Source organism: Siniperca chuatsi, linkage group LG22 (genome assembly GCF_020085105.1).
Source record: "Siniperca chuatsi isolate FFG_IHB_CAS linkage group LG22, ASM2008510v1, whole genome shotgun sequence".
Taxonomy (NCBI): Eukaryota; Metazoa; Chordata; class Actinopteri; order Centrarchiformes; family Sinipercidae; genus Siniperca; species Siniperca chuatsi.
The window spans coordinates 8298014-8322055 of NC_058063.1; the positions used below are offsets into that span (position 1 = coordinate 8298014).

The window sequence follows — 24042 nt, forward strand, 5'->3', positions numbered from 1 at the left end:
AAGTAACAAGAAATTGCAGTGCAGAATATCTTTGGTCATTAAAAACTGCCTCTCACATTGTTTGTCCACCAGAGAGCACCAACACGTATATATTTTTTCAACTGCAAAAAGTCCTGCTCAGTACATATCATGACCAGAATTCTGAAAAGATAAAACCAATTTAAGTGACCTTCATCAAAAGTGTTGATGTAAAAGAATGACTCAGCCAATATATCATGATCGGAATATTAAGCTTTCAAATTTCAACATCAACCTCAAAAATCCATTATCAGTTGGGCTTTATTTCCAGTCATATCAAACTGCCTGTGTCTGTTAGAGCATTATTTCTATCGGGAGCCCAAGCCCAGCATGAAAATGAAGATGACGACATGCTGCTAGTTCAAATCCTTAGTATTTGTGAGACACAGATGGTGGTGCGCCACATTAGCAGAAGGGGGCGTTGTGGGATTAAATCATTTAACTGACAGTTTTCTGTTCAGGTGTGTAAGTCTGAATCTGTGTAGAAATTACAACTGGGTCACTTTCAGGTGTGCGGAAAGTATTCTTGAGGATCAAAGGATTGTTGCACTAATTATATTCGTACGTTAGTATATATATTTTTTACATTTCTGACACCAGTTCCTGTGTAGGATAATCTTAATACAGTTATACAGCATAAAGTGACTCAGAATTAATCATACTGAACAATCATGGCTGGCTCTATTGGCCCAGCAGGCAACACTACTCAGTTCTGCACGCTGTTGATCACTTGAAACCAACCAGTACTCATGCAGGAATAACACTACCCCCTTGTCCCTACGCATTCTCTGTGTCACTTGGTGGTAAGAACTTTATTTTGGAATAGGCACAATGTAAGTACAATATAAACAAGAACAGTAAAGGTCCTAAAACTAAATTTTGGCACAGTGTCCCTTTAGGGGGGCCACAAAAATTGGCTCATAATGCAGGACCTTGCCTTGATTTGAATTGATTGAAGTGGTGCAAATTTCCAAACAAATTTATAATGAATCTAATTACCAAAATTGTGATGAAACTGGGATGTTTTGGGGCCCCTAGGGGTCCGGGGTCACAGGAAGTTGCCTGCTTTGTTGGTAATCCAGCTTTGTGAACAACCAAATCTTCATGATGAACGTGTAAAAACGCTGCAGACATGTCAGACAGGATCCTTTATGCGAGGTTACCTGTAGTATGCTCTATTTCCTGGTATAGTTTGTTTTTTAAATGTTTATCAAGTGGATTGACTTGGAGCCAATCGCACACCTTACACTTTAAAACTGTTTCATGTCTGTCCGTGTTTTTTTTGTTTTGTTTTGTTTGTCTTTTACGACTGTAGACGGCTTCTTCGAATACACTCGTGGTGCACAGGTAACGCCCAACAAAGTGCCCGTGTCCACAGACTTGCTCAGGAACATGGGAGCTTGCAGGTGGCCTAACCTGTTGAGAGTCAGCAGATGGTGTTTTGATAAGACTTGGCATTTGGGAACAGATGATGTGTTCATGAACCTCACAAATAACACTTAAAAGGTATAAATTAGGTTAACCTTACAGACTGAACAGACTTTGATTTTTTGCTTCATTCTGTTAGGTAACCGGTCTTTCTAAACTCACAGATAACATTATTATGGTGTTTTCTGGATAAACTGCTTTAAAATGTATGACAAATTCTGTGCTATTTGGTCATTTCTTTATTCTAAAAAAACAAAAACAAAAACATTTCTCAAACACAAACAGTTCAGTTTCCACAATGTAAACAACTTCTCACATACAGTACACACAAGCAGTTTTTGGAGGAACAAATGTAAGACAAAAGGCAAGCCACTTTAAAGCCAAACGTAGTGATGGGCCCCTTTGATTCCTGCTCAGGGCCGCGTTAAACCGAACACCGAAGTCCTCTGCTAACAAAAGTGGGTGATGTGAGACTATCAGTGGAGAAGCACTGGACAGAGTTTAAAGAAAGGTTTATACATGACGTGCGATCCCAGATCTGCTTGAAAATGCAGTGATACACAGGCAACTAGACTAGGAAGAAGGGAAAGATTCAGCACAGCACCAGCAGATGATGTTCAAAAGAAATCACAAATAAGTAGCAACCACAAAATATCATTCAGTCATCTACATTTGTTCATGAGGTTGCCTGTTTATCACCATAGAGGTACATTTCAGAGGCAGAAAGCTGCACTGTGGCAGCACTGAGAAGCGAGATGCAGCCATTTCCTGACAGTTCATTGGCTAAATGAATCCTTTCAGATGCCCTTCGACCTCTCGCACCTCCTTGTGTGCCTGGACAGGACAGGAACTCGAACTAGCAGAGTAAGACGCTGCCTTTGCTGGACTCAGAGGGCTTTAGAGAGTTGTCATCGCATCTTTGTAAATTCACTTGTGTGATTATTCTGACATGCTGGTTGACAAAAGACTGAACTGAATCATCTCAACCAGCCAAGAGATAACTACCACTCTCATGTCTGTACGCTCAGCATGAAGCTACTGCCAACAGCCGGCTAACTTAGCTTAGCATAAAGACAGGAAACAGGGAGAAAATAACTAGCCTGGCTCTGTCCCAAGGTAACAACATTCACCTACCAGCACCTCTTAAATTCACTAATTAACAAGTTGTATCTCGTTTGTTTAATCCGTATAAAAACCTAAGTGTAAAAATGACAAATCGACGTTTTACGGGCGGTTATGTCCCAGACTATTTCTTGTTCGGAACCTGTTGCCCAGCAACCAGCAGAGACTGTAGGAAGTTACTGGTCCTGACCAAGAAATGGTTTGGCAAAAAAAAAAAAAAGAAACAACCTGGACAACGTGTTTTACGTGTTAATTAGTGAGCTTTAGAGGCGCTGGTAGGCTGATTTTGTTACCTTTGGATAGAGAAAGACTAGCTTTTCCCCGTTTCCCGTCTTTGTGCTAAGCTAAGTTAACCGGCTGCTGGCGGTAGCTTCACATTTAACGCAAATATAACAGAGAGGCATCTATCTTCTCGTCTAACTCTCTGCACGAAAGCGAATACTTAACGCCTTTTGTTTTACTACTTTTCCTGTGTCTAACATGTAGGAAGCAAGCTAGCAGTGTAAAATGTCAGACTCTTCTTTGATGCTCAACAGCTAACTGGAGACATGGGAAATCTGTGGGACAATGAGCTTTTAAAGCAAGAACAGACTTTGGCAGAACATTTTATTTTTCAGTGTACGGTTATCTGTAGGAGGTCAGGAAAGGTCAGTCGTCCCCTTCACTTTGTGAACCTGCTATAAAAAAAAAAAATCACTCCTCTACACACATTACACAGAGGCTAATGCTTCGTTCAGCTGCTCTCCAGAGCGGCCGCTGTTAGCGCTTAACTACTGAAAATATTCCTCCAAAGTAATGGACATTAAGCAGTGGGACTTCAACACTGAGCCAGTGAAAAACAAGATGTGGCAAATGTCTTGAAACGTGAGAAAGTCCAGTCACATGTTAAAAGGCTCTTTTTCTTCTTAGTGCTCAGTCAATAATCATCATCATAATAATAAAGTATGTACTATCTAAACTACTTGCAAGAACTAACTGCCTACACCTAGGGCTCACTTTAAAAGTCTAGTCAAAAAAGGGAAAACATCACTCCAGTTAATAATAGTAATACATGGCTATGAGAGAAGAGGGAGAGGTGGGATCTCTTGCTCTTCTTTTCATTCACCCATTTTAGAAGAAACAGCTTCAACCATTAAAAGCCATAACGATAAACTAATAGCACAGCTTCGAATACAAAGCCCACTTTCTTTGCAAAAGTACCTTTTCGCTCCTCTATGAGGGTCTAAGTTTTAAAGCAAAGCTCAATAGAAGAAGGCATGTTTTTCACATCATTTCCAGCCATCTGAATGATTTTCTAATCTACGTGACCTCTCAGGTTTGGCTCAGATGTGGGCGACTCTTCCTCTTTCCCGTCTTTCTCAGCTTTTCTTTCCCTCGTTTATTCATTATTTGATTTTCCTGAAGGTTGTTTGGATGACTTGATACCTGCTCAGTGGAATCTACAGTATAGATATATATATAGTGTGTGTTCAACCACACTCCTCCGCAATCCAGATGTTCAGCAGTTGCCATGGAAACAAGCAGGTGGGTTTGCGCTCTGTGGTCATGGCTTTCTTCAACAGCTTGACGATCCAGTGTCTCTTTTTGTTTTGTTCAGAGGGGGTGTGTGCAGGTAGTGTTTGTTTTGAGTTCCTAGCTTGTTTGTAGTGTGTGTGTGTGTGTGTGTGTGTGTGTGTGTGTGTGTGTGTGTTTTTGCTAAAAAACATGGGTCTGGAGGTAGGTGTTTGTTAGTACAGTAAAGGGGCTTCATGCCACTGCCTTACACAGTAGGCCTGCGGGGGGTCCTGACACACTTCCTGCCACATTTTAAGAGCTGTGATGTCACCTTAGGGGCCTGAGTGCGTTCAATCATCACATGGTCACGTGATGTGTAATGGTCCCAGGAACAAAGGCTACGAGCGATGGTGTGACAGGGTGAAGTCTGCATGCTAATTTGTGTGTGTATGTATGTGTGTTTCTATTCCTATTAGCTGTATATGTGTGCATGTGTGTGTGCGCGCATGTGTATCAGTGCGAGTTGGGCTGCTCCACTTTGAGCCCGACCAGCGACGGAGGCATCTGCCCTGCAGCGGAGGAGGAGGAGCTGGGAGGAGAAGCCCTGAGGCTGGAGCTCCCGGTGGAGGAGGACGAGGTGGTCACCGCAGGCCGGATGAGCGGAGGTGGAGGGTGGTTGTGGGGCGCTCGGTTCTGGAGAGGGCGCGTCTGCAGAGGAGGAGGCTGACGGAGGAGGCTGGGGGGAGCCGAGGGAGGTGCAGGGCGCAGCAGCGGAGGAGGCTGGGAGAGGGAGGAGGGGGTCTGGGCGGAGGAGGGTGGAGAGGAACTGCCGGCGGCATCCGAGGGAGAGTCCTCCATTTTGACCTGAGGGTAGGGAGGAGGCAGAGATGGAGGTGAGGAGGACAACAAATAAAGATGAAGTGAGATTAGAAGACAGTTGGAGTACAGTTGTGAGAAAACAAAAAAGAGGGAGGAGGTGGAGAGGAAAAGTGAATAAAAACAGATGCCATTTTAGCTCGATGATGAAGAGGAGACACATTCAGCCTGAAACCGCAGCAGACGACACAACCACCTGCTCCTTCTGTTCAATATACTCAGGAGCTATGATGTATGAATGTCAGCCATTAAATCCACTTCAGTCACCAAGAGCACCAACAAGCATTTTAAGCTCTGAGAAAGCTGACGCGTGGATTGTGTGAGTCAGCATTAAGTTGATGGTCCTGTTAATGACACAGACCTCATATCTTACCAGTTTTTCTCCTTCATTTCTTCCTTATTGCAAGCAAGTAAGCACCAAGGACACTCAATCAAGTCTGCTACTAAAACCAGCCATTTTGTGTAGTTCTAGCATTCATTTTGAACATCTCTTCTCCAGTAGTTTTAACTCTTAATGGATTTTTTAATCCTTTAAATGTTAGAACTTCAACTAGATGACCAGTGAGCCACCATTTGCACCACTTTGATAAACAATGAAGACTAACACTTAGGTCAGTTTCAGGTGAAACTAGCTATTAACAGATACTCAGGCAGATTCCTTCCTGAGGGCAGGGCTTATGTAACTCAGAGTAGCTTAAAATTTCTAGTTCCCGTCCCATTTTTATAATTGAGAATGACTTCCGGATGGGAGCCGAAACGTCTTGATTCTGAAAACAGTGTTCAGATGACTACGACTGAAACCTTTTCTACGATAGAACACTCCTGGACGAAAGAGGGACTACACCGACTAACACTGAGATTAATCATTAAAAGGTCCAGTGTGTAGGAGTCAGTGGCATCTAGCGGTGAAATTGCAGTTTGCAACATTTGAATACCGCTCGCCTCACCCACCCCTTCTAAGCATGTAAGAGAAACTACGGTGGCCGCCAAACTCACTAAAACACCAAATGCCCTATCTAGAGCAGGTGTTTGGTTTGTCCATTCTGGGCTACTGTAGAAACATGGCGGTGCAACTTAAAATTATATTCCATTTCTGCCAATAGCTCCTTCTAAATGTTACACACTGGACCTTTGATGAGTCCAAGAGTTAGATGATAAGATCAATATCAGTCTCTTTCTATAAGTACAGAGCTTGAGTCAGGACACGGTTAGCTTAGCTTAGCATAAAGACAAGCCCCTGTTTCCCCCGCTTCCAAAAATTCCAAAATTCATCTGTCAACATATCTAAAGATCACTAATTAACCCATTGCATTTTGTTTAGTTATATTACTCTTACATATATTATACTTTGCTGATACTAATCACACCACTACTAGTTCAAGTACACCACCAGTTGTGGGTACCGTACGTGCACTACTATTACTCTTGTATAGTTTCTATTTTATTCTATTCATTTTTATATTTCACTTACTTTTAATTTCTTTTCTTATTTCTGTTATTGTGCTGCTGTAACAACCAAATTCCTCTCTGTGGGATCTATACAGGATTATCTTATCTTTATTTGGTACGCAAAGAGAAATGTAAAAATGAAAATTTGTGCTCTTAAGGGAGTTGGTGTTTAAGTTTATCTGTCTGCCCCGGACTTCTGCTGCCAGATGTGGCCGGTGAGCACCAGGTACGGAAAGGTTTGGGTCTCTGTACAGGCACGATGGTACCAACCCTGACAAACTCACTGTGATGACAAGAGGTTACAGCATATAACTGCATCTAAACCCATAACTTGTTTATTACATTTCTGTTAGATTAAGCAAATAAGATACCTGTTAAATTGTGAGCTTCAGATATGTTGGTAGGTGTTTTTTGAACTTTTGACACAGCCAGGCTTGCTCTGTCCCCCTGCCTCCGCCTGCAGCTCTGTACTTAACATGCAGACATGAGACTGATGTCGACTGTCTTAGTTCACTCTTGGAAATAAATGTATTTTCCAAAATATTGAATTATTCCTTTAATATATTATAGACCATGTAGAATGTATTGTTTTGTACTGAACCATGGAGATTCAACTTCTTTCCCCACTGATGGGTTATGATGAAATATTGTATGTTGTGAAAAAGATTTTGAAAAGTTGTGTTTCATTTATGGTCATTTATATTTTTCTTGTAAACCTTTTGTGTCCATTAACAGTCAATATTTTGTAAAAGCTAACATGGTATACTGTTTAATTTTGACTTGTTCAGACAACTTCCTTGATTAAACTGCTCTGAACTATGAATAACTAAAGGCGTTCCTTGCATCATGCGTATCCTCTGTCACGGCTCACCTCGTCCTCCTCAGTGGCTCCATCTGTAGCTGCTGCCATCTCCTCGCCGCTCCTCCTGGGGTCTCTCTGGTCTCGGCTGGTGGCCACCTGCTCAGCTGCCCACTCCCTCAGCACCTCGTCCAGGTTGAACCTGCGCCGGTAGCTCACGAAGAACGAACTCACCTGAACAGACAGGCAGAGATCGGGAGTCAGAGAAGAGGAAGGAGGAGGGCAGAAAGTTGTACTGCGATCAAGGACACAGAGGCGGAGACTGGAGGTCAGAAGACAAATGAAAGGAGGGATAATGAAGATTATAGTTATCCTATAAAAGAAAAATGCTTATCTAGACACAGGGATGAGGAAGGAATTGGAGACGAGATGAAAAGCTGATAGGCAGCTCACAGAAAGTAAACTGCTGAAAGGATGGAGGGTTAGACTGAGGTCAGAGTAAGAGATGAGAGGATTTTTCAACAAGTTCAACACTCACCTGAGCTGGTGTCTTGGTCCCTATCACCTCGGCGATGGCTGCAAAGTCTTTACCATAGCGACGGATAGCTGGAAAGGAGACAGAAGGAAAAAAGTCAGGTTAATGTTGTCTATGCATCACTCATAACCTGCCATCAAAAGGCTACAAAAACAGTCTGCTTTCTTTCTCTCTGTCAGAGAAATATGGCCATGTGTGTGAGAGGGGGAGAGACAGGAAGAGTGAGTGTAGTGTGAGCAGGCTTGTTGATGCGTGTGTTTTCTGTTAACCTTCGTCTGAGGTCAGCCGGCTGAGTGCACCTGCTCTTTTCCAGGCCTGTCCTGCTTCACACTCTTATTACACACATTTCAGCTTTTGCTTTCTCTTCTTCGGTTTGAACTACATAGCTGCAGTTGATGGGGGTTGAATGCTTTGCTCAAAGGCACACTGACTGTAGCTGCTAAGGAGAAGGGAAGAGGGAAGTTGCTTTTCTGACTAACTGCGACTTATGGATTTTAACTACAGATTGAAATCTCCACAACTCCAACTCCCAACTTGCCCCAATACATGAACTAATTATTCAATTAGTAAACTCCTTTGTTCCTCACAGCTTTATTTCTGATCAAGGATCGAGGCCTTAATAAACTTCAAATGAAGTGCTTGTTGGATCATCTAACAGCACCTGAAATCCCCTTTCCAACTCAGGGAGGTGCATCAAGACAAGTTTTGTTACTTTCTGAAACAGACAATCTGACAATCATGCCTGATTTACGTAGCGATTGGCCAGGTGTGCTGCGGAGCAAAAGAAGGCATCTTCACACAACTAACTCCGTCAAATGAACCCAACACCACGAATGTCTTTGAGGAGTCTTTTCTTGGAGAGAGATTAGGAAGCCAGGGTGAGGCTATGACGGCAGGCTTTTCACCACGCCTTCGAGTAGGGCAATTCAGAACAGATATAAACACTTCTGCCTTTAGTCCTTTGTTGTGCTATAACATTATAAATAATAACTAACAAAATGCATTTAATTCCACATTCATTCAGAACTTAACACCAATCTATGCAGTGGGGTGCCATGGCATGCAGAGCTCTGTGTCCATAACAACAAACAACTAGAATTACCGCCAACCAGTCAAGTTGCAGTTTACCTCCATGTTTGTCCAGACTCATTATAAATGTAGTGAATACTTGGAAGGAAGTGAATCAAGAGGTATAAAGTGTATTTTTTGGCTAAATGGAAGTTATCACTATATTGATGAAACATATGTATGATTCCAGTACTTAATAACTATGTAAAGATGGATTCTTATAGAGTACAGCTAAGCAAAATGTTCTGCTGTTGTTTTCTAATCAGTTCATCCTGGTGTCCAAGTGGATATTTGTGCCAAATTTGAAGAAATTCCTGTGCATTATTAAAGGCCAAACTCCACTACAGCAACACAGCTCAACCTAAGCAGAGGGGTAACTTAAAAATGTAAATGTGCCTCTACAGTACTGACACAGGCAGTTTCTGTGTGTGAAAAATATGAATATGAATGTGTCTAACAGTCTGACTTCTGCCTGTGAATGTGAGGAAGGAAGAAGAGAGCTGGCAGCACAAGGTGACTCTGTAGGAGGGAAGGAAGATGATGCTGGAGCCTTTACTCACCCTGCACAGCCAGGAGCTGCTCCTCTGTAGTCCAACGAGAGTTCATCTTAGGGGCAGGCTGAGACAGACAGGAAGAGGTTAGAGTGTGAGAGAGGTAGGTGGTAAGTAAGAAGAGGAGAGAGGGGTGAAAATGACAGCATGAGAGCAAAGAGCAGATTAGAACTAATCTTGGTCCCACGAGGGGTGAAATAATATCTGGAGGGAGTTGGGGAAAGGCAGAGTGAATAAATGAAAGAGGAGAAAAACAAACTGAAGAGATAAAGTGAATACAGTCAGGAAACAAAAATGAAAGAGGGGATAGATGAAGGATGTAAAATAGGGAAAATGTAGAAAATGAAAGGACTGAAAAAAAGAAAGCTGTACAAAAAAAGACTTACCTCAGCAGGTCTGAAAGTGTCAACACCTTCATTTAAGCCCTGTTTCAAACTACTGTTGTTCTGTTTAATAGACTGAACCTGAGAGGAAAAAGTGTCGGGGGAAGAAAGAGAGCGTGGTAAGTTTATTTTTTGGCTGGATGCACTGATGCTGTTAACCAAAAATCTGTAGCACAAAATGCATACACAAAGGAGCTTCTGTTACTTTACAGGTTCTGTATGAGATTCATAATATAGCAGCAAATAACTATTTGCTATATAAAGATATAGTGGAGTAATGGCGTCCTGAGCGGAGGATGACGTCACACCCCCTCTGCCTGTGTTAGAGCTTCTCTGTGCTTGGTTTATACAGCCGTACTAGCTGCGCGTGCATGTTAGTGCATGTGAGTCCCTCCATGTGAAGGAGGAAGAGCTGGGTTTTTTTTCTCATCTAACACAGTGAATTAAGGGTTTATTTCTATCAAACCAGAGTTGGTGATTGTTGGAACAGTGGAAAGACTAACAAAAGACGCTTTTGGTGAGTTTTATTTTGTTTCTGTCTAGTTTGAATGAAGTGTGTTTAACGATGGTCAACAAGGTAAAATTATAGTTTTTTTTCCCCCCCAATGGAGTCTAGTGGCAGGCGAGAGCGAGAAAACGTCTGTTTCTGGTTAAAGAAAAAGGATCTTACTGTTCAACAAAAACGTCTCTCTCTGTAGGGATCCTTTGCATAATGTAGTCAGACACTTACAAAAACGATCTGAGCCTGTCCGTGGCAAAAACAAGCACTTTTAGTGGACGTACTTTGACTGGCACATTTGTCCCCAGCAGCCATTGCAGCCTGTTTCGTGGCTGCAGGCTGAGGTGTAGAGCCAGAATATTTGAGTGAATTAAGGGTTTATTTCGACCAGCTGTTCCCACTCTGTGATCTGTAAGTTGGGTTTTCTTAAAGTAATTTTTCATGGAACCTGCTTGTAAAAAGGTTCATACTAACAAAAATAAATAAATAAATAAACTAAGCAAACCGAGACTGAATTCATTATATGTCTCATAAAAATGTGACAATTTATTCATATATTGTTACACCAAAAAGCTCTGGAGGAGAACAAATTCTTTTACTGACAAATACATAGGTATAGATACATTCAAATCCTGTTGGTGTTCCTTAAAACTACCACTAGAAGTACACTAGTGCATTTACACCTTCAGTTTATACTCCATTGACCAAGATGCAACATAAGGCCAGATTAAAAATATTCATACATAAAAAGGTACATACCTGTCTCTTCAGTGACACCAACTGTGTGTCCAGCTGTCGTACAGTTAGCACCCCAGCATCGTGGGAGGCCGACAGGGACGTGATGTCTCCCTGCTCCAGGTGCATGCCTTTGGGTGGCCTGCGGCGGGCTCTGAGGGGGTGGTGGCGGTACTGAGCCCCGATATTTTCCTTCTTCACCGGCCCAGAGCGGCTGGGGGTCGCCTTGTCAGAGCTGGTGCTGCTGGGGTTCTGTTTCACTGCCTGTGTGGACAGAGAAATCAGGTTTTATCACAATGGTACCTTACAAGAACAGCAATTCAAGAGTGCAGCATTATGTTTATGTATAATAAATGAAGTTGGAATTGAAGGATACAGAAGGCATTGATTTAGCTAGGCTGATCTCTTCAGGCAAGTCATGACTAATAAAACACAAAGATTTGTTTATATAAGCATGCACACACTCTCTGTCAGACAAACAACCTCTATGAAGTTTTATGCTGCTCACCTCTTTCTTGGTGTCAATCTCAAAGTCACTGTCACTGCCAGGGTCACCTTCCTCCATATCATCATTACTACAAGAAGAAAAAGAAAACTTAACTAAACACGCTCATGGTTAAGCTTTGACCCCAGTCAATTGTCTATTTCTACAATGCTCGAGAATGTCAACTAAAAATCACAAGATATAATATCAAAGCATCTCATTCATATTCATCAGACTCTTGTTTCCCAGGATGACATGCTTATCGAGTGTCATTTAACAGAGGAGTTTCGTAAATGTCACATCTCAGATGAGTAGATTCTGAGAACTTCCCTCTGTCCATCCCTCCACTCGTCTCTCTCCCTTCAGACCCAGTTTTGACAGGGGTTAAAGTTTCATGGTATCTCATACCTGTCATCTTTCTCTCTCTTGTTGACTAGCCTCCTGGCCTGCCGGTCCATGACAGAGGTCCTGGTCCTGGTCTTCTTCCAGCTGTAGTAATACTTCACCAGGCTGGAGATCAGCTTGTCTGGAAGCTACACACAAACACAGAAATCAATAAATTAAGTATTAAAAATTGAAAATGTCTTACAGTCAGTTATGTCCTAAATATTCTGGGGGTTTTTTGGTCTCTCACCATCTGCTGGATGCGGTGGAAGCTCTTGCCGTGGAAGCTGAAGGCCTGCTCGAACAACACTTTATCCTCCACTGTCCACTCGTCTGGGAAGGGGGTGAAGTTGGCCAGGTCGGCAAGCGAGCGCTCTACGTCATGTTTGTGCCATAATAACATGCCCAGAGCCTGAAGGAGCAGAGGGGACGGAGACAGGGGCAGTGACAAGTCAGGAGAGAGAGACACAAACAAGCAGTGAAAAGAAAAAGACATTTTATCTTGTGCTGCCGTACCTGCTCCATGTTGTATCCATGTTTCTCTTTTGCCATAAGGATGTACTCGTCCACTGGGGTAAGAAGAGAGAAAAAAATGGGTTCAAAAGAGAAGAAAGAGAAAACATCAGTAAAAGAAGGAGATGAAGAGATACAGTACAAGAAAAGGAGGAGAAAAACAAAGAAACCATAGCATGGTGGACGGGAAGGGCGAGAAAAACAGGTAGAGAAAGTAAACAAGAATGGGGAGGTAGAGAAAAAAGAAGAACAAGAACTGAATGACAAAGAGAAAGAAAGATGAGGAAAATGAAATATAAAGACATGAGGGAAGGAGATGAAGACAAAGAGGACAAGACGAAACAAGTGCACAGGAAAAAAGTTTTAATTGCTATTCTCCAGTCAGCATATAGCCATTAAACTGAAGGTCACGTTGTTAAGCTTGTACCAGTGAATGTCAGGTGAGGGAGGTAGGTGTGTGCAAGTGTGTGTGTAGAGCTTACACATTGCATCAGAAAGCTGACTGTTGGGACACCAGACCAACATGCTCCTCTGGTCCTTCTCACTGAAGCGGGTTGGACTGTCTGGTAATGAAAACAAACAGGAACGTTTTTTTTATGTTTTTAAAACACAAAATAAACACATTTTGCATTTAAATCCACACATTGTTTGAAGTTATACGTATATTTGAATCCCTCTTTTTGTCAGTCACATCATCTCCTTATGCCTCCTCTCCTCGTCTCCCTCCTCCACCGCTTACGATCTTTCAACTCCCACTATCTCTCTCTCTGCCTGATTGTTTACCTATCAAACCTCATATTCACTTTTACTGTCTACCTTCCTCATCCTTTGCATGTTTTCTCCTGTCCAGACTCCATCTTTGGCTTCCAGATATGATAAATGCAGGGTTTGAACATTACACAGCTAACGCTTTTATTTATTAAACAAAGACTTGACACCCACCTCAAAGAAACCTTTCACTGCACAGTGTCACTAGTAATACTAATTATTTAACACGTTTAACTTACGATTCAACTTAATTATTTAAACTTAATTTAAGGTCTTTCAGTATGCCACAGATACATTATTACCATGTGATGAATGCCATTTATTCCCACCATAAACTGTGTTAACTATTTCGTATTTAAACAGGTAAGGTAAAACATCTGGAAGAAAACTGAAAATTAATTATTTTTGGTTTGCATACAACTGGAGGAAGAGACACACATCACTTTAGACATCTTTGCCTAAGTTCTCTTCCCTTCTCCATTTTCCTGGATTTCCACAGTAACACTGGCCATTTGACATTCATTTCTCTCTTCATCTGCATTCCCCTCCTCCCTCCATTTCAATGTCATCCACATTTCTCCTCACCTCTATGTCTCCTTCTCAGCCCTGATTTCCTCCCTTACTCTATTCATCTTCCTTTTTACTCCTCTCTGTCATCTCCCTTTCTCTCATGCTTTCCTCTCTCCCAGCTTACCTGGTTTGAACTCTGGGATCTGAGCCTGGTAGTCTCCTCCCACTCTGATCATACTGTCTGTAGAGAGAGAGAGACACAAGACGAATATGAGTTTTTATTTCCCAGAGGATGGGTAGAGCTGTAGAGATAAAGAGGATAGTGGACAAGTATTCTGGTAAAAACTTCCCACGAAGTTCCAGAGCTGGATGGACTGGATCGTAAGAAGACAGATAACAGGAGAGACAGAAGGATAGCGTGACATTGATAGCGTGACAGAGAAATAACAGAGAGTGATAATCATCTTCTATTTCGTACATGCTCTGCCCTCTAACAGGCTTTACTATTGGTTTATCCTATCAAGGCTCTGCCTCTGCAATAGTGAAGCCCGTTAGAGGGCAGAGCACGTAATCTGAGAGCTGGAGTTACATCAAGGTAACTTCCTTTCCTTTTTTTTCTTTTAAATGACAAAATCCTGTATCAACTTGATTATTTTCCAGTAGGGATGTCCTGATCAAATTTTTGGCCCTGATCCCAATCCGAGTCCATTAATATTGTGTACAATGATATGATCTGAATGAAAGCTTAACTGGGAGAATGCCACTCTTAAAATTGACGTGAAGCGATCCGCTAGGTTGGAGTGAGACCTACAAAAACACTGACTCCACTTGTGGTTGTACAGTAGTGTTACAGAGTGGCGCTCACAAACAATCTTTGGCTGAGTACAGACACCGGTTTGCAGAAAGCACTTTAATCTGAAAACTGACAAGTTTAATTTTAATTAGTTAAAGTTCAGCTGATGTGATCTGCCGCCGCCGCCAACATTTGTCATTTTAACCGGTGAGAGAGACAGTCTGCACCGGCTAAAAATGAGAAGCTGCTACCTAAATGTTTGGACACGGAGCTTTGGTAATGATAATTACCAGTGCACCCAAATTATTTCACAAACTAATTTTTTCTCTCATATTCAACAAAATGCTGCACTGCCGGCTGTGGTAAAGGAGAGCAGCGCTGCAACACTAGCACCCTGAGGTGGACAAAACACAGTAGAATAAAGTAAAGAAAGGATCGGATTTTGATCAGCTATTTTTTAGCCAACACCGATCCTTTAAAATGTGCTCAGGTCGGCCCTGATACCAATCCTTAGTATCAGTATTAGTGAGTTTTTTCGCCCTCACACATCAGAACTTTACTGTGACTGAATGAGCCGTTTGTCTCTACTTTTTCCAACTTGTAAATTGGGTTTTCTTTTTTTTTTCCCTCTTCGCCATCGTGATGTGCTGCTCTAATTAAACACTGCTGACCGAACATATGATGTGATCAATCACCCGCAAAGCTGAATCAGGCCGATCCTGACACATCTCATCTCGCTATCAATGTAGTTACAAGATGATGGTTTAAACAATCATTAAATACATTGCCTTGGCTGTGTAAAGTAGTGCCACTGCTCGTTTTCCCTAAAGCTAAATAAGCCTAATATTATATTTTACAAAAATGCGATAATTCTTTTGGTGGAGGCGCTCTTTATTTCAGGCAAGGTGGGGCACCTCTACTATAAAACACAGAGGGAAACCCTGGGGATATGTAATTAGTTCGCCACAATTTAGAGTGCAAACAATCTTCAAGTCCTCAAGTTGTCAGCCTATGAGAAACACACAGGGATACTGTTTTGAATGTATTACTATTTAAATTACAGTATAGTGGTTCTAATAGTTATAAAGGACTAGGAACTGCTGACTGTTTTGGTCTTCACTCTATTTACTTGTTCTTAACATTTGGGCTTCTGAACAGTTTGGTTGAACCAGGATTTTTGTGTTTTTAATCACAGCATATGACTTGTCTCTTTTTCCAACAATTCAAATTCAACAGAAATAGCATTTATCGTGATAAATATCTTTATGCATGATATTTTTTATTGTGAAAACATTTTCAGCATATCTCTCATCCCTAAGTGACAGATATATAGACAGACACAGATGGGGGGAGTGCAACAGCAAATGTCAGACAAAGTAATTAGTGCTGTGGTAAAGAGCATGGAAGGCAAAGAGTGAAGAGAGACTATGAGAGAGGCAGGGAAGCAGACCAGGAGGAGGAAGAGACAGATTACTGTTTCCTCAGGGACAGAGGACAGGAAGGGAGGAGACGGGGTTGATAGAAACTGGAGTAGATGGTAAGAAATGGGTGGAGAGAGGCAGGAAGGGGATGAATAAAGAAGAAATTAAATTGGTTGGAAGGAAAGAAGGGGCATGAAAGGAGGCAAAAAATGCAGGAAAAATAAAAGATGGATGAAAAAGACTGAGAGGTTACTGGAAGACTGAAAATGGATGGAGGAGGTGAAGGCGAGGTTGAAAGTGGTGGTTGCTATAATGGTAGGAATGGTGGTCTTTAGTCCATGTGCCTAGTGAGATAACGGTTAAAAATGAAAGATCAACGGCAAGTCAGTGGGTGAAGGAGAGAATGGAGGATGGAAAAATGTATGTGGGCAGAGGATAACAAGGATGGAAGAGTGTGGGAAGGGGATGGAGGAGAGAAGGAGGGGACGACAGAGGAGAGCAGTGTGCAGGGACTAAAGAAGCACTGCAGCAATGCAATGAATGCAACTGGAACAGCTGGCATGATGTCTCTGTATGATGGAAATGTGTGTCTACTGTAAGTACACTTTACACATGCTTCATGATAGAAACCCAGACATTAAGTAGCTAAATCAACCACTCATTTAGCCAGAGAATTGAATTCCGATGAAGTCAGTAGATTATACTTCAGTTTAATATATATGTGTGTGTGTGTGTGTGTATGTGTCTACCATGAGCATGCTCTTCATCGCTGCTCTCCTCTTCAGAGTGTGGTTGGCTGTTGCCGTTGGTTACGGTCTTGGCTCTGCTCCTGGACAGGACCCCGGCCCCCGAGCGCTCCATCACTGAGGGCATGGCTGCAACAAACAGAGACCCTAAAAATAAAATCCCACCACCATTCATCAACAAAATACCGTTTCTGTCTTAAGTATGATTCAATCTCCCATAAAACTATCAGTTAAGTCTTTTTTCATTAGTGAGTTGGCTGCTATTTGTTTTCACTTGAAACCCTATAAAACCTAATTAACTCTTGTAAAGTGAAACAGCACCTTATGCTGCTACCTTGGAAGCACTCCTATTATTTTCCAAACACCAGTTTACAGCATGAGAACTCATTAACCCTCACCAACTCTCAGTTATCTTTCCCTGACCTCATTATCACGCAATAGCTCTCAGCGTCACTTTATAACTTGGTATCTCTCTAATCAAAATGACCTTGCACTGTTGTCAGTTCAGTGTGGCATAAGCTGATGAAGATGCCACGACATGGCCTCTGTTTGTTGGCTAGTAACACCCCTTTTACTAAGTGCGGGATTTCGGCTCAAGTTTAAGTTCTGATCTTCTTGCGCCAAGTATTGACCTCAAGAGCACCTCCACACCCAATCCACAGGCGCTTCTTCATCTTGTCCATCACAGGACCAAAACTGATTAACTCAAGTCTTCCTCTGTTACTCCAGCTAATAAAGAGCATGGGGGCACCACCACCCACAAACAGAGCAGAGGGCTATTTAGTGTCCCAGACCATTGTTTAAGAAACACTAGAGCCGATCGACAGACAAATAATCTGCAACCATTTTGATAATCAATTAGGGATGGACCAATTTGAAGTTTTCTCTGCCCATATAGATTCTGATACTTCAACTCAGGGTATCTGCCGACACAGCGTGTGTACCAATCCCATACCAATGCTCTCTTTTCCCCAAATTTAGAATCTGTATACCTCACTGGTTTATTATGTAAGGTAACAGGATGTCAGTAATTGCTGTGGCACTAAAAACTGAGTTGGCAGCCCGCCGTGACTGAATGAATGTAACGGACATCAGAAACAATACATTTTGTAAAGACACACTGATGAAGAAACTTTATTTAATGTGGATCAGTCACATTATGGCCAATATTTGATCCACTTAACAAGATCAGTAAAATGGCTGAAAGTCAGTATCAATGATATCGATCAGGCAGATCGGCCAGGAGCATCTCTGTAATCGATTAATCATTTAAGTCATTTTTCAAGCAAAAGTGTCAAATATTCTCTTGTTTCAGCTTCTTAACTGTGATCATTTGCTGTTCTTCTTTGTCTTATGTGATATTGAACTGAAAATCTCTAGGTTTTGCAGATTTTATGTCACCTTGGGCTCTAGGAAATCCTTCATCCTTCACTATTTCCTGAAATTTTATAAACCAAACGATGAATTGATTAATTAACAAACAGCAGATGAATAAATAATCAAAATAAGTTAGTTTCAGCCCTAAGAAACATTACTTTGACATATTAATTCAGTGTACTACTTTTAGCAGCAATACAAAACAATTCAGAGTAGCAGAGTAACCTAAATTGTTGACGAGGAAGGATAGTAGAAATTATTAGTTGATTAATCAATTAGTTGACTGACAGAAAATTAATCTGCAACAATTTTGATTATAGATTAATCATTTAAGCAATTCATTAAGCAAAAATGACAAAAATTCTCTAGTTCCAGCCTCTCAAATGTGAATATTTGCTTTGTCTTCTATGATAGTACACTATTTAGATTTTTGACTATTGGTTGGACAAAACAAGCTGTCTAAATATGTTAACTTGGGCTGTAGGAAAACAAAGATGGTAGTATTTTTCACTATTTTCTGACATTTTGTAGACCAATCAATTCATTAAGAAAATAATCATTAGATTAATCAATAATGAAAATTATCATTAGTGCAGTTAGTGTATGTGAAAAAGACAAAAAGGGATGTTGCTTTGCCCTGGCTTCATATTTTATATCTGTCTATGCATATTCAATTGCACTATTAAGATGTCCAAAATGTTATGTCCTATTTTTAGCCTGACATCATTTCCAGTCTGCAATATGAAAAATCTATGCATCACAAAAATCAAGTCACAGCCTCTAGCATACCATTATATAAAACACATGTGCCTATTCATGCATGCTAAGGAAATCCATCACAACAGCACAGCTAACAAGTGGCAGCATCTGAAAAACAACGTGGAAAAAAACGTGCCATGGATAACATGAGGGCCCTCCTGCATGAAGGGGGCTCTCATTTTAAGTGCCATCCACAGTCTGTGCTATATTATTACGTGGCCAAGCCTCGTTTTCTCCCTCTGTGCTCTCTCTATCTCCGGGCCAGTGAGTCTCACAGTAGCACAAAAGACTAGACGGTCAGCTCAGGACACAGCTCCACACAGCAGAAAGTAACCCATCTAAACTCCCTCCTCGTAAACAAACACAGCGCGATCACAAACGATAGGTGACCACAAACAAACTCCAATATCACTCAGAGATCAAAGTATAAACACCAGTTATGTGCGCCGGATCTTAAACGCTTGCTCTCTTTCACCATCACAGCAGCAACTTCACCTCCAGTTTTCCTAACTTGAACTACGACCAGAACAAAGCACGGACGCACGGAAACAACATTAACTTAGTTCCCTCATTCTCCAGATTAAACATGATCAGTTATGCTTGTGGAGAGGGTGAGGGGCAATCTTTACAACCCGAGAGATTAAATCACATCTACCAAACTCCGGTAGACAATACAAGTGTCTGAGGCTCTCTGGGGGTCTTTGTCTACCCCGGCTCCCGGTGGCCCCCACAACTACAACAGCTGTCCCCCTCTTAACTTCACTGGAAACTCACACCATCCAAACCTAGACACATCTGTCTACTTACGTATATCTCCATGCATTTAAGTTTGGGAAATCGCCGAAGCTACAGTTACAGAGGAGACGAAGATAATAATCCCGCCCCGGTTCACTTCAGAGAGTTTCAGGGGGTTGTGATAGCCTCGGACACTGCTACGGTAGCCTCGATCTCTGGCAGATCCATCAACTGTTATGAGCAATAACAGTTAAACTACAATACATAAATGCTAACCCGACTGGGAAGGGTCCGTTTTCAGTAATACGTATTGCTCAACCACTCGCTTATGCTTATATTTAATTTGTCTAAATCAGCAGTCTGGTTCAACTCTCCTCATTTATGCATTTTTTGACTCATACTTACAAATAATGTTGCCAATAGTATTCCTAAAGTGCCTAATGTGCTCATGGATCTCAGACTAAGTTTAGCGTGCCCTTAAAATGGCTTTTCTGTATTTGGTAAAATGTAACACTATAATATCAGTATGTGATCTCCTTTTTTAAGTGCCCTTTTCTAGTCTGTTAAACCTTGGTTTTCTATAAATGATTTCGTTCTTTATTAAACCTCAGCAAAAATAAGAGCTGCTGGACTCGCACCGGTGCTTTATCTGAGCCACGTTTGCTAGCTAACTGTTAAATCAATATTTTCACAGCTTTCCTAAGCACTCATCTGTGTTGTGTGTCAGACTTTGAAGTCCTTTTGTTTTCCCCACGCTTACGTTGCTGTTACTACTACTAACGCTACTGTCGGCTGCTGCCTGGCATGGACTAAAAACTCGCTCTCTGGATTATTAAAACTCAAGTTGGCGGTCTCTTTCAGGACGTTTAGCTACAAACGGTAGCAGTTTGAACGGTCCAAGTAATTTCTGGAGGCTGAACAATGAAAAAACAGGCGACATTGCCCCCCCTCCTCACCAAAGTGCAATCTGAAGTCAAACCTAGTTGGTCGTTGGGATGCTAACGTTAGCCAGTTAGCTTGCAGCTAGTACCCTCGCGTTACATTAGTAACGTTATTAGTTGGAAGTCGAGATAACAGTCACACTATACCTGTGTTTCGTTTTTCTCCGCTTTCCCGCACTCAAAACTTACCTGCGCCTCTTCCCGCGGTTTATAATCCTCTTCAAAGTGCTAAAAGACAAATTATTGCTTCTAAAACGGCTTAATTCTTGCCTAATTGATGAGCACAGTCAGTACAATGAAGTGAACTGCATGGATAGATGGTAGCTGCCGTGAGTGTGCCGGGGAGACTGACAACACCCGGGGAAAAGTAAAGTGAACATCCGCCCCGATGCGTTCGCCTCTCCCAACCAGCCGTTTGGATTGACAAAAAGTAGTCCTGTAAAACTATTAAGTGTAGCCTACAATTAATTTTGGATTTGTGATGCTGAACATGTAATTTGACACGTTAGAGTGATATTTTTTCACCAGCATATCGTATTGAAAGGCTTTGGGGAGGGAAATCCGCTTTTAAAACTGCCAACCTGCTAATTCACACTATGATTATTATCCACAGTTAATCTTGTTTAACTAGAAGGAGAAAGAAGGCGCAGTTATAGTTTGTAGAAACAGAAGCTTTTATAGACTCTCAATCTGCCCTCTATCAAAATCCCATAAATTAGGGACTACTTGCCAGTGTGTCGGCGGAGGGATTCGTCAACTGTGTATCTCTGTGCTGAGGCAGGCTGTCCAGACTTGTACTGATGTATGCATGGTGGGGAAAGGGGCAGAGAGTGCGGTACAATTGAACCTTGTGTGTATGTGTGTGTGTGAGAGTGAGTGAGTGTGTGTGTGTGTGTGCATCAGTCTGTGTGAGTGCACAGGTGGATGAGTGTGTGTGTGAGTAGAATAGGGAATGTTTCAATGATAGCTGTAGCAGGATTTCTCACACCTGATGCTGGCAATAAACACATACACACACAGAACCTGCTACCTTCACAAGTGCCTGCTGCTGACATGTAACAGCCTGTTACATAGGCTACTCCTCCAGCTCTTTCTTTGGCATCACCACCTCGTCCTCTTTTCCCCCACCTCCTCTTCATCATCCCAGTTCACACATTTTCCCACCTTGTCTTCATTTCTTATGTGATTTCTTATTTGTCATCTCCCATTTTCTCTCCACAGTCCTGCTTCCCGCTCCTCTCTGCACCTCCTCTATTTGTCTACTTCCTCTCCCTATACTTCTTTTTTAATCTCCCCCCGTTTGCTCCTCTTTCTTCTCCTTTTCCAATACTTTATCCCTCTTCCTCCTCCCCTCTCCCTCTTCCTTCCACCTCCTAAATATCTGCCCTAATTCTCCTCCTCCTCCCCCTCTGTCCTCTCTCTTCTCTCTTCTCACTGTCCGTACCCCATGCCGGATTTCTTTTTGTTTCTCCTCCTTCTTCCTCCTCTCTTTTTCTCCCCCTGCCTCCCTCCTTTCTCCTCATCCAATTTCCTTTGCCTCCTCCGCTTTCCCCTCCTTAATATTTCTCTTCCTCACTCCTCTGCTCTTCTGACTCCTCTCCTCTGTCTTTTCTGCCTCCCTCCCCTCCTTCCTCACCCCTCCTCCTGCTCCTCTTCCTCCTTCCTGTCTCTCTCTCTCTCTCTGGCTACTTATCTGTCTCCCTCTCTTGCTGTCTTCCTCTCATGTCGCTTTCGATTTCAACAGTGTGTGTGCGTACGTGCAAATTCTTCCCTTCCCCTCCCCACCCTCCCCTACGGTGACACAGTAAAGCAGTTTTGCCTCGCTCACCTCCAGCCAACCCCTCCTTTTCCTCCCCCCTTCCTCTTCCTCCCTCTCCAGTGCCATTTTCACCCCTGCCACCTCCTCCCCTCCCCTCCTCTGCCCTCGCCTCCTTCCTTCCTCTCCTCTCCTCTCATTAGTCAGTGTCCATAAAACTCACCATTCCACTGTCTCTCCTCTCGCTCAGTCCTCCAGTCCCTAACACATCCTCACTAATGAACAACTGCTACATCCCTTCACCTCCCAGCTCCCCTTTCATCCTCCTCTTCTTCTCTCTGTCCTTCCCTCTCCTCCTCCTCTGTCCCCCTCGCCATTCGTCACTCTGTCTCTCTCTCTCTTTTTCCCTTCCCTTCCCTCCTCTTCTCGCTCGGGTTCTCTTCGATCTTTCAGAACTGAGTGTCCCTCCCACTCTCCCTTTAGCTCACTCTTGTTTCCACTTCTTTCCTCAACCCCCCACCCCTCTCCACCTGTCTCATTCCTCCCTTTTGCCTGTCTATCTGTCTGCTCTTCTCCATTTTGTCGAGGTAAATGTCTGTCTCCTCTGCTGTCTCCCTCCGTCCCTTACACCTCACTCTGACTCCCATCTTTCCATCCCTCCCTCCTGTGAATCCTCTGACTTTCTGTTATCTCAGGAGAGGCATGGCCTAGAATCAGATGTGATAGAATGAACTTGCTGTGTTCATTAAGTAGTTTCTGTCATATGGGAGGACCATCATGTATGTCTGCATGTTCTGTATTCCAGTGCTCACCTATGGGGAAAGATGCCCTTTGCCATCGCCAGCTCATTATTATATGATTTTTATGCACCGATTGCCAAGACATCGTCACTAAGGTTGTATGAACACAACATATGAATCATTATCATCAAGTCCACCAACCCATACGACCACACAGGTCGTTTGCTCCTACCCTCTACTACGACCCACAGGAGCGGTTCCTAAATTAGCGCCCCCACCGGGCTGTGCGGTGAGGACGGGCTAAGTTAAGCGTTGACTTTACGTTTAACGTGAACATCGCATTTTTTGTGTTAGGTTTAGCGCTTTATAAAATAATGTAATAATAATGTAATAATTACCACGACCACTAGAGGTCGCACCCCACAATAAGCGTAAACACGGGCCGTAATAAGCTGTTTGCACAAACGGCCTAAATAGACGTTTTGTTTGGTGAGGACAGTCTGCTCATTATAATCTGACGCAAGCTTTTATGACGTAAAAAGATCATAATATGTCAATTCAAACTGAAATGATATAAGGACGTAAAAGATAACACATCACTGCACTGATTTGTGTGCCTCTCGATGCTCACTTACTGGAAGTTACAACTTAACCCCCTGTGTATTTGCCATGTCACTCTTACATAATAGATTCGCAGCCCTTTTTTTGCAGAATCTATATCTCCAAGGCCTAAAAATAATCTTTAAAGGAAAAATTGTACCTAAAATCAAAATGATGATCCATTTACCCACAATGAGTTGTGGTATGCTGAGGTTTGGCGATATCGCTTGTATCTGCTCTCTCCACCTCTGTACAGGGGATTTGGGAGGTTTAATTGCTAGTAACGTTCCAGTTTGATTGACATGCATTGATGCAAGTACTGCAGCATTTGCTGTTAGTATAACAAGGTTAAGTTTTCATCCCCTTGGGAGCATGAACGTACTTAGTAAATTCCATGGCAATCTGCCAGTTAGCTCATGAGATATCTTGTGTGCAGAGTTGACATTTTGACCTGAGGGTGGCGCTGAAGGACTGTTCACAGGGTGTAAAAAAAAAATGCAAAGGGACTTCCTCTTGGGATTATGAATATTTACTTAAAACTGCATGACAATCCAGCCT

At 42.4% G+C, this 24042-nt stretch overlaps 1 protein-coding gene and 1 long non-coding RNA gene across 6 annotated transcripts; one reads left to right on the forward strand and one right to left on the reverse strand.

Moving 5' to 3' along the window:
* Positions 1-1667: 1667 nt before the first annotated feature.
* On the reverse strand, positions 1668-20772 carry rcor2 (REST corepressor 2). Of its 5 annotated transcripts, none has more exons than XM_044184614.1 (14): positions 20578-20772; positions 16580-16723; positions 13801-13857; positions 12821-12901; positions 12342-12394; positions 12076-12237; positions 11850-11974; positions 11466-11532; positions 10982-11221; positions 9727-9804; positions 9350-9407; positions 7725-7792; positions 7259-7420; positions 1668-4926 (listed from the first exon to the last, which is right to left on the reverse strand). In XM_044184614.1, exons 2-14 carry the CDS (start codon positions 16701-16703, stop codon positions 4576-4578), a joined length of 1626 nt encoding a protein of 541 aa, XP_044040549.1. In that variant the 5' UTR covers positions 16704-16723; positions 20578-20772; the 3' UTR covers positions 1668-4575. The 5 variants fall into 5 exon arrangements, with proteins under 5 accessions (XP_044040549.1, XP_044040550.1, XP_044040548.1 ...); XM_044184615.1 differs by having other exon boundaries at positions 20536-20772; XM_044184613.1 differs by having other exon boundaries at positions 16580-16705; positions 20536-20771.
* Positions 7802-9418, forward strand: LOC122870434. The gene is made up of 3 exons (XR_006376579.1): positions 7802-8911; positions 9056-9175; positions 9279-9418. It is a non-coding gene; the product is annotated as an uncharacterized LOC122870434 (long non-coding RNA).
* Positions 20773-24042: the final 3270 nt, after the last annotated feature.

Coding starts and splice junctions, on each gene's coding strand:
- rcor2 (XM_044184611.1), bottom strand. Junction 13,858..16,579: donor CGATGAAGAGCATGCTCATG/GTAGACACATAC, acceptor CTCTCTCTACAG/ACAGTATGATCAGAGTGGGA. Junction 7,421..7,724: donor GGACCAAGACACCAGCTCAG/GTGAGTGTTGAA, acceptor CTGTCTGTTCAG/GTGAGTTCGTTCTTCGTGAG.